The sequence below is a fragment of the Aotus nancymaae genome, unplaced genomic scaffold (assembly GCF_030222135.1).
Source record: "Aotus nancymaae isolate 86718 unplaced genomic scaffold, 86718_ANA_hifiasm-v0.15.2.pri h1tg000059l, whole genome shotgun sequence".
Lineage (NCBI taxonomy): Eukaryota > Metazoa > Chordata > Mammalia > Primates > Aotidae > Aotus > Aotus nancymaae.
Window position 1 is genome coordinate 58,506,243 of NW_026988473.1, and position 17,003 is coordinate 58,523,245.

The 17,003-nt window shown below is 43.6% G+C and overlaps 1 protein-coding gene across 2 annotated transcripts in view; it reads left to right on the forward strand.

The window, feature by feature from the left end:
* Nucleotides 1-13,839: 13,839 nt before the first annotated feature.
* Nucleotides 13,840-17,003, forward strand: part of POLD3 (DNA polymerase delta 3, accessory subunit) — a 68,410-nt gene continuing 65,246 nt past the window's right edge. For both annotated transcript variants that reach the window (XM_012469662.3, XM_021671803.2), the window contains exons 1-2: nucleotides 13,840-13,976; nucleotides 15,328-15,383. In XM_012469662.3, the coding sequence (XP_012325085.1) occupies nucleotides 13,917-13,976; nucleotides 15,328-15,383 (116 nt within the window). In that variant the 5' untranslated portion in view covers nucleotides 13,840-13,916. The remainder of the gene's footprint in view (nucleotides 13,977-15,327; nucleotides 15,384-17,003) is intronic.

Consider the following 17,003-nt stretch of genomic DNA (forward strand, 5'->3'; position numbering starts at 1 on the left):
CCCTATAATCCTAATACTTTGGCAGGCAAAGGCAGGTGGATCACCTGAGGTCAGGAGTTCCAGACCAGCTTGATCAACATGGCAAAACCCTGTCTCTGTTAAAAATACAAAACCTTTGCCAGGCTTGGTGGCAGGCACCTGTAATCCCAGCTACTCAGGAGGCTGAAGCAGGAGAATCACCTGAACCTAGAGGGTGGAGGTTGCAGTGAGCTGAGATTGTGCCACTTCACTCCACCCTGGGCTAAAATTAGCTGGGTGTGGTGGCACATGCCTATAATCCCAGTTACTCAAGAGGCTGCAGCAGGAGAATCACTTGAGCCCAGGAGGCAGAAGTTGGCAGTGAGCGAAGATCACACCACTGTACTCCAGCCTGGGTGACAGAGTGAGACACCATCTAAAAAAAACAAAACAAAACAAAACAAAACAAAACAAATTGAAATTTATTTTCTCACAGTTCTGAAGGCTAGAAATCAAGGTGTTGTCAGAGTTGATGTCTTCTGAAGCCTCTCTTTTTGGCTTGCAGCTGGCCATCTTCTCTCCATGTCTTCACATGGTCTTCCCTCTGCACATGTACGAGTCCTCATCTCTTCTTATAAGGACACCTGTTGTTAGATTAAGACCCACTCTAATGCCCTATTTTTAACTTAAGTACTATTTTAAAGACTGTCTCCAAATACAGTCATATTCTGGGGTACTGGAGGTTAGGACTTTGACATATGAATTTGAGAGAGACAAAATTCAGCTCAAAACAAGTCATACACAAAAACTACATGTTATATGGTTCCATCTGCATGAAGTTTCTGTTTTTATTTTTTAATTTTTTTTTTGTTGTTGATACAGGGTCTTGCTTGGTTGCCCTGGCTAGAATGCAGTGGCACAATCACAGCTCACTGCAGCCTCGACCTCCTAGGTTCAAGTGATCCTCCCACCTCAGCCTCCTGAGTATATCAGACTACAGGTATGTACCACCATGCCCAGCTAATTTATTATTTTTTTGTAGAGATGGGGTCTTGCCATGCTATCCAGGCTGGTCGCAAACTCCTGAGTTCAGGCTACCCTCCTGCCTCAGCCTCCCAGAAGTGCTGGGATTACAGACATGAGCCTGGCTTAATTTTTTAAATTTTTTGTAGAGAGAGGGTCTGTGTTACCCAGACTGATCTTAAACTCCTGGAGTCCAAGACCAGTCTGGGAAACATAGCTATCCTTCCACTTTGACTTCCCAAAGCACTGGGATTACAGGTATGAGCCACCATGCCCAGAGCGTTGCATGACATTTTTGGAGCAGACGAAATTATAGAGACAGCAGGTCAGTGGTTGCTTGGGGCTAAGGGGTGAGAGTAGGGATTGACTGCATAAGTGGGGAATGAGGCACAAGTACACTTTGGGGATGATGGAAGTGTTCTAAGATTGGATTTGGGTGATGGGTACGCAAGTATAAATTTACTAAAATGCACCTGACTGTATACTTAAAATGGGTAAATTTTATGGTGTGTAAATTGTTTATCAATAAAGTTATTAAAATAAAGCAGTAGGAGGGCCATGGAAGGAGTTTCACCTGGGGTGGGGTGTGGTAAAGGTCAGTTTAGCATTTAGAACCACCTTTCTTTTTTTTTTCTTTTTTTTTGAGATGCAGTCTTGCTGTGTCACCCAGGCTGGAGTGCAGTGGCACAATCTTGGCTCACTGCAACGTCTGACTCCCAGGTTCAAGCAGTTCTCCTGCCTCCGCCTCCCAAGTAGTTGGGATTACAGGCATGCACCACCATGCCTGGCTAATTTTTATATTTTTAGCAGAGATGGAGTTCCGCCATGTTGGCCAGGCTGGTCTTGAACTCTGACCTCAAGTGATCCCCCCACCTTGGCCTCCCAAAGTGCTGGAATTACAGGCATGAGCCACCATGCCCAGCCTAGAACTATCTTTCTAGTGCTGAATGTGGAAGACAGATTGAAAGAGGTGGAACTGGAGACAGGAGGACCAGCGGGGAGGCTGAAAGAGGGCCAGGCCTGTCCTCAGCAAGAGGCAGTAAGGATGGGGGCAGACTTGGCACCTGTTCTTAGACAGGTGATCTGTGGGAAATGTGGTTTCTAGGGATTGCCACAGATAGAGGCCAGCTTCCTGGAGGAGGAAATGCCTCGTGAAAGTGACCAGTGGGCAGGGTGTGGTGGCTCACGCCTGTAATCCTAACACTTTGGGAGGCTGAGGCGGGTGGATCACCTGAGATCAGGAGTTTGAGACCAGCCTTCCCAACATGGCAAAACCCTGTCTCTACTAAAAATACAAAAAATTAGCTAGGAGTGGTGGCAGGCGCCTGTAATCTCAGCTATTCAGGAGGTTGAAGCAGGATAATTGTTTGAACCTAGTGGGCAGAGGTTGCAGTGAGCCGAGATCACGCCACTTCACTCCAGGCTGGGCTAAAGAGCAAGATTCTGTCTTTAAAAAAAAAAAAGAAAAAGAAAGTGCCCAGCAGATGGATGGTCACTTTGTCTAGCTTAATGTGCTTCTCAAAGGCCGAGATGTATTGACAGAGGCAGAGGATATATTTCTGGGTATGAATTAGCTCTGAGAACAATGAGGGGTGGGGGCAGTTCATCAGAAACCCAACCTTCCAGGATGAAAAAATGAAGGCATCCCTGACTGCCCTGGTATCCTGCACTTCCAGCCCCTTCTGGCCGTGTCTGTGCCAGGCTTCAGCTGGAGCAGGGACCAGTGATGAATTAGACATGAGCCTGGTCTTCAGGAGCTCACAGCAAACTCAGTGAGAGAGATATGTAAGATATGGATGCCTCTTTAATTCTTTTAGCAACTGGTGCCAAAATGTCCTGAGATGAAATTAGGATAATCTATGATAAACTGCCCTAGGGCCGCCTGGTACTTGGGTAGAGAAAGGGTGGGATTGGGTTGTATGAGACACATATACACACATACGCACACATGCACACACACGTGCACCTGCACACACATGGATGTGCACACACATGGATGTGCACACACACACGTGCACACACATGTACAAACACATGTGCATGCACATGCACTTGTGTGCACATGTTCCTAACAAGGGGAAGGGGGAAGACTAAAATACCTTGGGCTGAGAAGCTGGCTGAAACAAGGGAATTTTGGAGAGGAGAGACCTCAAGTGGGAAATCTTAGGTGTAAATTATGTGAACTGTGTGGTGTACCCCTTCCCCCCACACTCCTCACATCTTTAGTATACTACCCAGATCCCCAAATGCCTGATGGGATTTGATATTTTGTGAAAATGAGAAGCTGAAACAGAATCTCACCCAGACAGATGAGAAGCAGCAGCACTGTCTGGACTGTGTATAATCAGCAGAAGGCTGTGAGACAAATGCCAGGAAGGAGGCTCTAAAGCTTCCAGATACAAAGGAATGGAGCGGAGTCAAGGACAATATTTCAGGCTGCAGCAGAAGCAGCAAGCGAAGGCATGTGGCTGTGAGAGCATGTGCTGTAGGATGATGCTGGCGCTACTGCAGTTTGACATTGCTGAAGAGGGAGATGGAAGAGGGCCCAGACCCTGAAGAACCTTGAACACTCCTGTCTTCTCTACTAAGAAATTGAGACTTGCCAGGCATGGTGACTCACACCTGTAATTCCAGCACTTTGGGAGGCTGAAGTGGGTAGATCATTTGAGGTCAGGAGTTTGAGACCAGTCTGAAATCCTGTCTCTACTAAAGATACAAAAAAATTAGCTGGGTGTGGTGGCACATGCCTATAGTCCCAGCTACTTGGGAGGCTGAGGGAGGAGAATCGCTTGAGCCTGGGAGGTAGAGGTTGCAGTGAGCTGAGATTGTGCCATTTCAGTCCAGCCTGGGTGACAGAGACTCTTTCTCAAAAAAAAAAAAAAAAAGAAAGAAAGAAAGAAATTGAGACAATCCTAAAATCAACAGAGAACCACCGAAGGGTTTTAAGCAGGGAGTAATCATCAGATCTGTGTTTCACAAACATCATCCTGGCCGGGAGTGGTGACTCACACCTGTAATCCCAGCATTTTGGGAGGCAGAGGCAAGGGGACACAAGGTCAAGAGATCGAGACCATCTTGGCCAACATGGTGAAACCCCATCTCTACTAAAAATGCAAAAATTAGCTGGGCATGGTGGCATGCACCTGTAGTCCCATTTACTTGGGAGGCTGAGGCAGGAGAATCACTTGAACCCGGGAGGCGAAGTTTGCAGTGAGCCAAGATTGTGCCACTGCACTCCAGCCTGGTGACAGAGTGAGACTCTGTCAAAAAATAATATAAAATAAAAGAAAAAGAAAAAAAGAAACAACATCCTAGAACTGATATAAAAAGATGAACTAGGGCCATGGAAGCAATGATGTCAAGAGACAATGAGGCAAAGAGAGCAGCTCACTCTGTCAAGACTGTGTCTGGAACAGCCCTTGCCCTAGTTTACCTGACATGAAAGCTGAGCCCACACAACAGCTCCTCAGGAAGTCTCCCTGACCAGCAGTGTTTGGGGGCAGAAAGCAATGTTCTCTGAAAAAAGGATCATAAGCTTCTTTCTAGCCCTGAATACCAATCCCACCTGATACACATTGTAAGAATTCAGAGGCCAGGCACAGTGGCCCACACCTGTAATCCTAGCACTTTGGGAGGCCAAGGTGGGTGGATCATAAAGTCAGGAGTTCAAGACCAGCCTGGACAGCATGGAGAAACCCCATCTCTACTAAAAATACAAAAATTAGCTGGGCATGGTGGCGTGCACTTGTACTCCTAGCTACTCGGGAGGCCGAGGCAGGAGAATCACTTGAACCTAGGAGATGGAGGTTGCAGTGAGCCGAGATCATGCCACAGCACTCCAGCCTGGGCGACAGAGCAAGACTCTGTCTCAAAAACAAAAAAAAAGAAAAAAGAAACGACGTGCTTACAACAAAACTTTCCATAGCCAGTTTCCCATTATGTTCTATTTTAACATCACTACTCCAACACCCTCCCAGCCCCCAAGGGAAGGGAGAAAGGAAAAAATATATACAAAGCATATGCAAGGTGGGGATGGGAGGTCCTCCTGCTCTTTTTCTGAATGTCTAAGGCAGCAAAGGTAGAAATGTGAGCCTCTGGTGAGAGAGCTGAGGAATAAACAGGCTGGGATGTGAGTGTGGCTGGGGGTATGATGGGGTGATGTAGGTGTGGAATAAGAAAACCAGTGTCGCAGTGTCCTCTTGGCTCACCCACTTCATTTTGGTAACTGAGGGATTTTACATTGATTTTTTGTATGTGTGCAACAAATCTTGCAGTCTATGCAATTTTGAGAACTTTAAAAAATGCTTTTATTTTTGAGATAGGGTCTTGCTTTGTCACCCAAGCTGGAGTGCAGTGACAAGATCATATCTCACTGCAGCCTTGACTTCCTGGACTCCAATGATCCTTCTGCCTCAGCCTCCCAAGTAGCTAGGACTACAGGCACAAGTCACCACACCTAGCTATTTTTTCTTTTTCTTTTTTTGTAGAGATGGGGTTGCCCTGTGTGCCTAGGCTGGTCTCAAACTCCTGGACTCAAGCGATTCTCCCACCTCAGCCTCCCAAAGTGTTGGGATTATAGGCATGAACCACTGTGCCTGGCCTAAACTCTTTTTGAAAAAGAAGAAATACAGGCTTGTGATGGATTGTTAAAAGCTGTAATAAAGACAGCACTCTGACCAGGTGTAGTGGTTTACGCCTGCAATCCCAGAACTTTGGGAGGCTGATGTGGGCAGATCACTTGAGGCCAGAAGTTTGAGATAAGCCTGGCCAACATGGTGAAACCCTGTCTCTACCAAAAACACAAAAATTATCCAGGTGTGGTGGCGTACAACTATAGTTCCAGCTACTCAGGAGGTTAAGTCATGAAGATCACTTGAACCTGGGAGGTGGAGGTTGCAGTGACCCGAGATTGTACCACTGCACTCCAACCTGGGCAATAGAGCGAGACTCTGTCTTAAAAACAAAACAAAACAAACAAAACAGCAACAACAAAAAAAACAGTGCTCTGATTTCATTTCTTATATATTTTGACTAATGTGAAAGGAAGGATTACATGGTGTATATTCCTGGATACCCAAGTCCCAAGTTTTTCCCTGATTTCCTCTGATCTTTGGGCTAGGTGAACTGCCTCCTCTGGTCTCTCATGGCACCCTGTGATTCCCTCACACTGTATTGCTGTTTACCCTATACAGACTGTAAACTCCCAGAGATGAAGACCATGCTGTCTCCCCATTAATCATGTAGAGCCTGGAATACAAGCGGCCTTTAGCAATGTTTGTTGAATGAATAAGTGATGTAATTATTAAATACATTTGTGTCAACAAGAAATATGTTTGTGTTAATTACTTCTTTTTATGTTTTGTTTTGTTTTGTGTTTGATATAGGGACTCACTCTGTTGCCCAGGCTGGAGTGCAGTGGCAGGGTCTGAGCTCACTGTAACCTCCATCTCCTGGGTTCAAGCGATCCTCCCACCTCAGCCTCCCAAGTAGCTGGGATTACAAGCATGGGCCACCACACCTGGCTAATGTTTGTATTTTTCAGTAGAGACAGGGTTTTGCCATGTTGGCCAGGCTGGTCTCAAACTCCTGGCCTCAAGTGATCCGCCTGCCTTGGCTTCCCAAAGTGCTGGGATTACAAGCATGAGCCACTGAGCCTGGCTTTAAGATTACTTCTTAATCTTACATTCCTTAGTTGACCTGTTACCCTGCTTGGAATGTTACCTCAAATAAATTTGTGGTAACCCTGAAGGCCTGGGCAATAAGAGCGAAACTCTGCCTAAAAAAATACATATATATATATATATATACACACATATATATATACACACTTTTTAAAATTGTTTTTTATATATTTTTAATACATTTTGGGTTTTTAAATATATTTTGTTTGTTTTTTTGTTTGAGACAGAGTCTCAAATCAATAAACATTTATTAAGAAGCTATTAGATGCTAGTGGTGGTGCTGTCATTATTATTCTTATATTAGGATGAGGCTAGTTCTTTTTTTTTGGTGGTGGAGGGGACAGAGTTTGCTCTTGTTGCCCAGACTGGAGTGCAATTGCATGATCTTGGCTCACTGCAACCTCTGCCTCCCAGGTTCAAGTGATTCTCCTGACTCAGCATTCCAAGTAGCTGGGATTACAGGTGCCCGCCACCATGCCCAGCCAATTTTTGTATTTTGAGTAAAGATGGGGTTTCACCATGTTGGTCAGGCTGGGCTCGAACTCCTGACCTCAGGTGATCCACCCATCTTGGCACTCCAAAGTGCTGGGATTATAGGTGTGAGCCACAGCCCTGGCCATGGATGAGGCTAGTTCTAAAGTCCTACTTAAAGTCCTACTTAGAGGCCTACTTAAAGTCCTGCTTATTTGTTTAAGCAAATCTTGTCTTAGAATTTATATAGAATTGTTTTCTATTCACTCTTTCCACTAACAATGTAAAATTGTTCTCAAATTTGGGCCCTTTTTGGGTGAAGGGATAATTAAGGCTGACAAGATTGGTTGAGGATTAAATGAGCCACTCTAGGTGAGGTGCTCAAAACACAGTGTGTGCTCAATAAATGATAGTTATTATCATTCAAGCAATATACACAATCTGAAAGACTTTCCTCATCTAGAATTTATGGAAGTAAAAGTACAGAGGAATCCTCTTTTCTGGTTTACTTTTGACCCTAAAGTGAAACCTTCAGGCATTATCTAAATAAAATACTAATCTCCTAGACACAGTACTAAGGCATCTTCACAGCATTTGCTACCTGTAGTTCCCTTCTTAATCTAATCAAAGGTCTATACTCCCCACTACTTTCCCTTACTTCCAACACCAGACCCCAAAACTTTCAAGATTAACTTTTGTTTGCCTGGACTCTGTGTTGTTATATCATGTGATACTTAACATATCCCATTTGTTACTTGGTTTCTACTGAAAGCAATTCTCACTTGACTGATGTGCCCAGGAATCCCAAAATTCTGCAATAAAATATGTTAGCGTTCACTGTACTTATTATTGGTTTCATATGTACAGTTGTAAACTAATGAGATGGCAAAACGCAGTGTTTAAATCATGGATGGTACAGCCATCCATGATTATAACCCATTATGCCTGGGTTATAATTCTAGCTCTGTTGCTTTGTGTGACCTTGAGCGAGTTATTTAATGTCTCTGTGACAGAGTTTACTTTTCTGAATAAAGGGAATAATAACAGGCTTTACTTTCTAGGGTTGTTATGCAGATTAGATGGGTTAATATTTGTAAAGCACTTGGAATGGAGCCTGTCATATATGGAGTGCTTAGTTATCTCCAAGGCACAGAACATGTTACTTTCAACCTTCTCAATCATTCAAGGTAGATAGATTATTTACAGTGATGGGCAAGAGCTGGTACTTGCTTATGAGAGCTGAGTGTTAAATTATCAGAAAGTTTGCAAGTCAGTTAAACAGCCATTACTAAAAGTTAAATTATATAAATGTACAATCAAATTATATTAAAAACAAAGACAACAAATTTTCAAATTTCATTACTTCTTAAGTATTTTACTACTATCTATGTTCTTTTTTTGTTTGTTTATTTATTTTTATTTTTTTTATTATTTTTTTTTTTTAAGAGAGACAGATCTCACTATGTTTCCCAAGCTGGTCTTGAACTCCTGGGATCAATGGATGTTCCTGTCTTTGCTTCCCGAAGTATTGGGATTACAGATATGAGCCACTGTGCCTGGCCTATCTATTCTCTTGAGGTTATTTATGTTTATTGTGCCTGTATGGTGGAAATAATGCGGTGATACTGTGCATCTCTTCCTAACTCTGCATTCTATGGCATCAATATCAGTAGCTTGAATTCTGCTATGTGGAGTATTTATACCACAGAAATGCAACCACTACAACTCAGGGCTTTTTTATTTAGCAAGTTTATTATTACACATTTATCTGTACATCACTGGATATTATTATCTCTTCTTTTAAGATGTTCGAAGAGATTAAATGATTTGCCTAAAGCCACACAGCTAGTAACTGGTAAAGCTGGGATTCAGGCCCAGATTTTTGTTTGCTTACTTGCTTTTTAAAAGAAAAATTGTTGGCCGGGCATGGTGGCTCACGCCTGTAATCCAAGCACTTTGGAGGCCAAGGCGGGCGGATCACCTGAGGTCGGGAGTTCAAGACCAGCCTGACCAACATGGTGGAACCCTGTCTTTTTTAAAAAAAAGGAAAAAAAGAAAAAAAAGAAAAATTGTTGCCAAAGCCCACATGCTTTCCATTCAATTACCCTCCAAATTGGAATAGGAATAATCAAACTGAGTAGGCCTTAGACACAGAAATGGAAAAGCTATCTCTTCTCTTCCCCATCCAGCTCTCTCACCTTAATGTACACACCCAACCCCCAGCCTACCCAATCCTGTGCAGAGCTGTAGTCATTCCTTTCTAGTCCCATTATCCTAACCCAGATTTGGAGATACCTTTCATTACCTATCTTGATTTGATAATGCAATTACTGCCTTGCTTTGTGCCACTTTTGCCCATTATCCCTTCTTCCCAGAATCTCCTTTCTTTTGTCCAAGGTTAAGATTGAACCCTTTCTTTCTAATACCTCTACCAATTTTCTGTTTTCCTAGTTTGAGAAGGCTTGACACTGTAGTTAAGATTCCTCAAATGATCAATGTCCTTAAACTTTTGATTAATGCAAACATCCATATAGAAAACTATATGTACATATCAAAAGTATATACCCTCAAATCATTTCCACAAACTCAACACACCCATGTGTTAAAACACGTGCTCTGAATGAAGAGACCCCTTAAACAGGCTTTGTGTGAACAACATGGCTATTTATTCATGCAGGTACAGGCAGGCTGAGTCTGAAAGGAGATTAGCAGAGAGTGGAGTGATAGGAATTGTTTTTATAGGTTTGTGGTAGGCAGTGGAAAGTTACAGAAGTTACAGTTCAGGGCGGTTTTTGCAAGCTGGATGGGGGTCATAGGGTCTGGAGTCATGAGGTTTACCAAGGTCAATTACAAAGTCCGGTTGCCTTACCAGTTGAGGTGGGAATAAGGAACAATAGAAGAATGTCTCAAAGGTAATTAGATGCCACAAGGGTTGATCATTTCTTCTCCTTTTGTGGTTTTCCAGTTATTTCAGACTCTCTAATTCTAGGAGCTCATCTGGAGTATATGTGCAGGTCACAGAAGTTATCATGCCATCCATGGCACAGTCAGTTGGTCTAAAAGACCTTACAACTCCCTTCCAGTTTCTACTCTCCCAAGGTAATCACTACTCCAGCTAGGTCATGCAACCCTAATATTGGCGTGTCCATTGGATTGGGCTGGGTACTCTAAACAGTATGATTGATATAGGAGTTAAGAAGAAATCACTTAGGCAGTTAGTAAGGGTATGAGAGTCCACAGTAAGACTTTTCTTTTTAATGAAAAGCAGACCCAAATCATTTCTAACAAAGAACAGCCTGTAAAATTGAGCTGCACACATAGACAAGCAAGCTGGGAGCTTGCATGGGTGAATGGTGACGGAACTAGGGACTAGATATGTTCAAGATGGCAACACCATCTTCCCTTCTGTGCCAGTGAGGAACAGATCAGATGGCCCTGGCCAATGAGAGTTCATTTGCATCATAAGATTAGGGTGGGGCTACCAGCCTTCCCCCTGGGCTATGTAAATGTCATACCTGATCAAAGCAATCTGTGAGCCCTACATAAATTAGACACTACCTTCTCAAACTGGACTATAAAGTCTAGTGCATCTGCCAGGGGTGCTGGGAGACCCCTCTCTCTCTACAAAGAGAGCTGTTTTTCTTTCTCTATTAAACCTTCACTATTAACCCTTCCCTCCTAAGCTCTTTGTGTGTATCAGTGTCCTAAATTTTCCTGGTGCCAGATGAGGAACCCCAGAGTATATACCCCAGACAACATAGCCACTTCATTGTCATCTGCTCCCTTTGGCATAGGGATAGTATCAAGACTTTTCCCTGGCCAATTATCCTGACTTAACTGCCCACTCCTGTGGAGCATTGACAAGAGGTTTGAGTTCTGATCCCACAGCAAACACCTAATAATCCTGGAAAATCTACTCTCTCTGAGCTTTAGCAATCTAGTCTCTAAAATACGGACAATGACCAGGCCCAGTGGCTCACACCTGTAATCCCAGCACTTTCGGAGGCCAAGGTGGGCATTTCACTTGAGGTCAGAAATTCAATACTAGCCTGGCCAACAAGGCAAAACTCCCTCTCTAACTATAAATACAAAAATTAGCTGGGTGTGGTGGTGGGCGCCTGTAATCTCAGCTACTCTGGAGGCGGAGGCACGAGAATCACATGAACCTGGGAGGCGGAGGTTGTAGTGAGCAGAGATCATACCACTGCACTCCAGCCTGGGGGACAGAGTGAGACTCCATCTCAAAAAATAAATAATAAAATAAAATAAAATATGGACAATATAATACATTTGCAGTATTGCTATGAGGACTAAATGAAATATTGCTCTCAAAGTACCTGGTACAGTGTGTTGGGTACATAATAATGCAATAGCCAATGATTATAGATTTTATTGTGTGCAGGTACTGCATGAGGGTTTTATGTTTATTATCTTATTTGTAACTGACCGAATAGAATTATTTGATTTTCTCATCTGCTTCAAATCTTTCATATCTCACTCAAGGGAATCACCATTTACCTAAAGATTTATATTCCAAATCTAGGTATTTTCCTTGATTCCTGTTTTTCCCACATTCCACTCATCTAATTAATCAGCAAGTTTTGCTGATTCTGAAAGAAAACTCAAGTCACTCAGTTCTCTCAGTTTCCACTACCACTACTCTATTTTTTAAAATTTATTTATTTATTTTTTGAGACAGTGTCTTACCCTGTCACCCAGGCTGTATGCAGTGGTGCAGCCTCAACCTCTCAGGCTCAATCTATCCTCCCACTTTAGAGTTGGGACCATAGACCACAGACTTGAGCCACCATCATGGCTTTTTTTTTTTTTTTTTTGGTAGAGAAGGAGTTTCACTATGTTGCTCAAGCTGATCTCAAACTCCTGGGGCTCAAGTGATCCACTCGCCTTGGCCTCCCAAAGTGCTGGGATTACAGGTGTGAGTACCATGCCTGGCACTGTTACCCTATTTTTATTTATTTATTTATTTTGTGCAGGAGTCTCACCCTGTTGCCTAGGCTGGAGTGCAGTGGCAGGATCTAAGCTCACTGTAACCTCCGTTTCCCAGGTTCAAGTGATTCTCCTGCCCTCAGCCTCCCAAATAGGTGGGATTACAGGTTTCTGCCACCACACCTGGCTAATTTTTGTATTTTTATTAGAGACAGGGTTTTGCCATGTTGGCCAGGCTGGTCTTGATCTCCTAACCTCAGGTGATCTGCCTGCCTTGGCCTCCCAAAGTGTTGGGATTACAGGCGTGAGCCACCCCGTCTGGCCATTTTATTTTTAGACTGAGTCTCACTCTGTCACCCAAGCTGAAGTGCAGTGGCATGATCTCAGCTCACTGCAACATACACCTCCTGGATTGAAGTGATTCTCCTGCCTCAGCCTCCAGAGTAGCTGGGACTACAGGCACGTGCAACCACGCCCGGCTAATTTTTATATTTCTAGTGGAGACAGGGTTTCACTTTGTTGGCTAGGTTGGTCTCGACCTCCTGACCTCAGGGGATCCACGTGCCTCGGCTTCCCAAAGTGCTCCCAAACAGCTGGCACGAGCTACTGTGCCCAGCCTGCTACCCTATTTTAAACCACCACTATCCTTCACTTAAATATCTCAGAATGTAAGTAAGCTACATGTGAACAGGCTTGGTTTATTATTGCTCACAGCTGCAGCCCCAGCACCTCGGCACTCAGAAAAGTGCTTGGCCTTTCTCAGGATTTTGCTATGCCTTGAATGAATGCATGTTGCAACAAGCCTTTGAAGTAGGTACTGTTATTATTCCCATTTTATAGATAAGGAAAGTTTACACAACAAATAGCAAAATCAGTATTCAAACCCAGTAAGTCTGACTCTAGAGCCCGCTCACTTATGCACTACGGCTACGGTACTGAACTGTACCGGCTTATACTGAAGTTATTTATTAAAGACTTTTTGGGGGGTGATACTAGGAGAAATTTGAGTTGAAATTCCCCAACCTGACAACTTTTCTCCAAGTTTTCCTGAGAACACAGCTCATGCATCTCTTCACAGTCTCGTAGGTACAACGATTTGGTTTCTCCCAAATCTCTTTCATGCGCCTCTTCCAACATTCCAGCGATATAATGAACTCTCTTCCAGCAGCAAATGCTCCTGCCTTCTATCCGAAACAGTCCCCGTCTCTCATCCCCTCTGGAAAAACCCTCCCTAATTTCTCAACTCTGAGGGGTTATAACAGGCAGTACATTTCCCCAGTTGGCAGCGCTACTAAAATTTCTTGTTTTCAGTACTCTACCCTGCATCGGGGCTTTCCCGGTTTCAGTCACCCGCGAACAATCTCGGTAGGGAAATATTATAACCAATAACATATGTTGAGAGAGGGATCATATTAACTAATGTTTATTACAGTCTTTCATAATAGGCATGAGCCACCGTGCCTGGAGGAGTCATAGAAAACTTTCTTTGAGCCATAATATAACCTAAATATAATAATTGTTCTATTTTATCGTTAATTGTTTTTGTTAATCTCTCACTTTGCCTAATTTATAAATTAAATTTTATCGTAGGTACGTAGGTATAGGAAAAAACTAGCCAGGAGGCCCCTCACTTGCGTGTTTCCTACTTGCTCAGCCTACTTCAGCCTGCGCCGTCTCCGTGACTATTTTGACCCTCCGAGGGCCGCCGTAGTGCGTCGCCTCCGTTGCCGGGGAAACGACCCGGGACCTGGGAGGGAGCAAAGACGTTTCCCGCCGGCGGGAGCTGTGGCTGTGGTTGAGAGAGGGGCTAGAGGCGGGTCCCAGCGCTGCAGCACCATGGCGGACCAGCTTTATCTGGAAAATATAGACGAGTTCGTCACGGACCAAAACAAGATCGTGAGCAGCTACGACTGGGGAACGCGGGCGTGCGACCGGGGTCCTGGGCCCGGCCAGGGCGGCGGGACCTTGATTCCTTCTCTGCTTGTGGCTTCGTGGGGACCAGGGGGAGACAGGCCCCCCTGAGGGGACCTGGGCGAGCTCTGTGCCCCAGGGCGAGCGAGGACTAGCCGTGGAGGTCCTTCGGCACACACGGAAGTCCGCGTCCCTTGGGTGGAAGTGCTTCGAACACAGCCTGGGGCTGGAGCCGCCGAGACCGGGCGCGGAGGGAGGGCCGTTGGCTGAGAGTATTTCTAAGGTGTCCCTACACCTGCCTTTTAAGGTGGTTGGCGTTTAAAGTTTCAGGTTTACAGTTGAGGAAATCGTGTCTTAACCGTGTTAAGTTACAAGCTGTGTAACCTCCGGATACTGTTTCCTCTTCCTGGAAATTTAAGCATTGATAGAGGCTTGACCCGCCTCACAGGGGTGAGGTAAAGATCGAGCGAGATGATGGATGTGAGTGCGCTTTGCAAACCGTGATGATTGGCCTGCTGTGTGCCAAGGCACTTTAATCTTTACAGTGACCTCCCCGCACCCCATCCCAGGTCAGTGGTGGTATCCCGAGAGGAGGAAGTGGAAGCTGAGGGGCCAAGTAACTTGTTTATTTGCTGTTGGTAGGGATAGGCAGTTTTTCAACCTAGGTCTGTTTTCTTACTACTGCTTTCTTCTACATTACACTGCCTTTGCCTAACCTGTGCAAGTCTTAAAACTATTGGAATCTTGGCATTTAGAATTGGAAGAGACTTTGAGAGAAGAGAGTGCAGGCATCCTGGGTCCAGGGAAGGATGAAGGCTTGATGTTGGTAGTTCCCAGTTCAATCTCTTATAAAAATATTTACCCACTTTGTTCATTCATTTCCTGACACCTGCACCACCTGCGCTCTTTAATGTTTACGTGGCTGCAACTTTCTTTAGAAGTTTCTGAGACATCACACTTCAAAGTCACCTAGCTTCTGGATGAGCTTTAGGATAGCTTTGACTGGTGGCCCCAGAAAAAGACATCCATGAGGAAAGGGCCTAAGTAAAACGAGGAATGTGAGGAAAATGAGAGCTTTTTCTGTTATATATGTTTAATCTGTCTTTTTAGATTATTTTTCACTAGTTCATGAAACAAACTGCTTAGCATTTTTAAGATAAATAACTTGGTCCTGCCTACCTACATAGATGGTTCTTGGCAAAACTGCAGTGACATTTATTGTAATTTATGAGGCGTAATTATCTACGAATAGGAATCTTTAGGAACAGGCCCTCGGGACTGATCTGCACTCTGGAGTCATCTAATAAAACATTGAAAAAATTTCTTCTTCTTACAGGTGACGTACAAATGGCTGAGCTATACACTAGGGGTTCATGTAAACCAGGCCAAACAGTAAGTCCAATTTACTACCAATTTTAATCACATTTGAGTTTTTTTTTTGTTGTTTTTTGTTACGCTTTGCTTTTAACTCTACAGATAGCCTCTAGGCCAAACTGATTTTCTGGGTAAATGAAAATAATAATGGTTTTACTACTTTTTACTACTTTTTGTATCTCTTGAAAGATTGGTGGACTTGTATTAGGTTGGTGCAAAAGTAATTGTCATTTTTGCCATTGCTTTTGAACCAACCTAAATATATAAATGTGTGATGGTAAATTTACTGGATTTATTTGCAGCCTTGGGCTCTGGTTAACATCTCTTTGTTAATTCAGATTTATTAAATGGACTGCCCCGTTCTGTTTACATCTCAGATTTGTATGTTTGTTTCTTACATCTTCACTATGTTTTCACATGTTCTCCTTAGGCTCAGTTTTGGATGTTATTGAAATACTTCCATAATGAGGTCAACAGGTGTTTGACACAAGCTGTATGACAATATAAGACATTGGAGAACTATTTAAGTAAAACTAAAAAGAGTATGTTTAGGATGGTGCAGAACATTGTTGTTCTTGAATTTTGCCACATCACTTTTTCTTACTGAAACCTGTGATCCAACTTGAGATCAGAGGGGAAAAGGCAAGCATTTGAATTAACTTTAGAATTTTTTGACCTGCATAGGTACAGTATCATGTGTATCCCAAGAGAGGAATTGGTGAACAGGTTGAGGACACAAATATTGGGTTAAATGCTCATGTAGTTTGTTTCATTCCTAAGGATGGTCTGAGTTTTCCCTATTCTTTGAGTCATAGGAACTTTCTTTTTCTTTTTCTTTTTCTTTTTTTTTTGAGGCAGAGCCTCGCTCTGTCACACAAGCTGGAGTGCAGAGGCGTGATCTTGGCTCACTGTAACCTCTGCCTCCCAGGTTCAAGAGATTCTCCTGCCTCAGACTCCTGAGTGTCTGGGAATACAGGTGCCCACCACCACACCTAGCTAATTTTTATATTTTTAGCAGAAATGGGATTTCACTATGTTGGCCACACTGATCTCAAACTCCTGACCTCAGGTGATCTGCCTGCCAAAGCCTCCCAAAGTGCTGGGATAATAGGCATGAGCCACCGTGCCTGGAGGAGTCATAGAAAACTTTCTTTGAGCCATAAGAACATTCCACAAGTCTTAGAAAGTTCCTGGTCTCTAGAATGGGTTGATCTGACTTTATCTGGTTAGTGTTAGACAGGTTTAGGAGTCTGATTTTGGCGGTGATGTTTAGGCTTTCAAACCTGAAAGTCTTAGCTTAGGGATAGATTGGGACTGGTTTTTACTAAGATTGCCCAAGACCAGTTCTGGCCCAAACCCAAGAAATTCAGGAAACTTTGGGAATGGACACCTGTGAGTTATTGTTCATTGTGGCTATAGATGTTTAAATGTCAAATTAGGCAACTATTTATTACTAAGCCTATTGGAATTTAAAAATGCATACTGTGGACTAGAGTCCCTAAATGTGAAATGAAGATGCCTGCAATTATACTGTAGCTATCCTGATTGCCTGTCATTTTTGTAGCATTAATGCATTGTCTAGCTCCGGCCTATCTACCCAACATCATCCCATACCACTTTCTACCTCAGTTATTATAT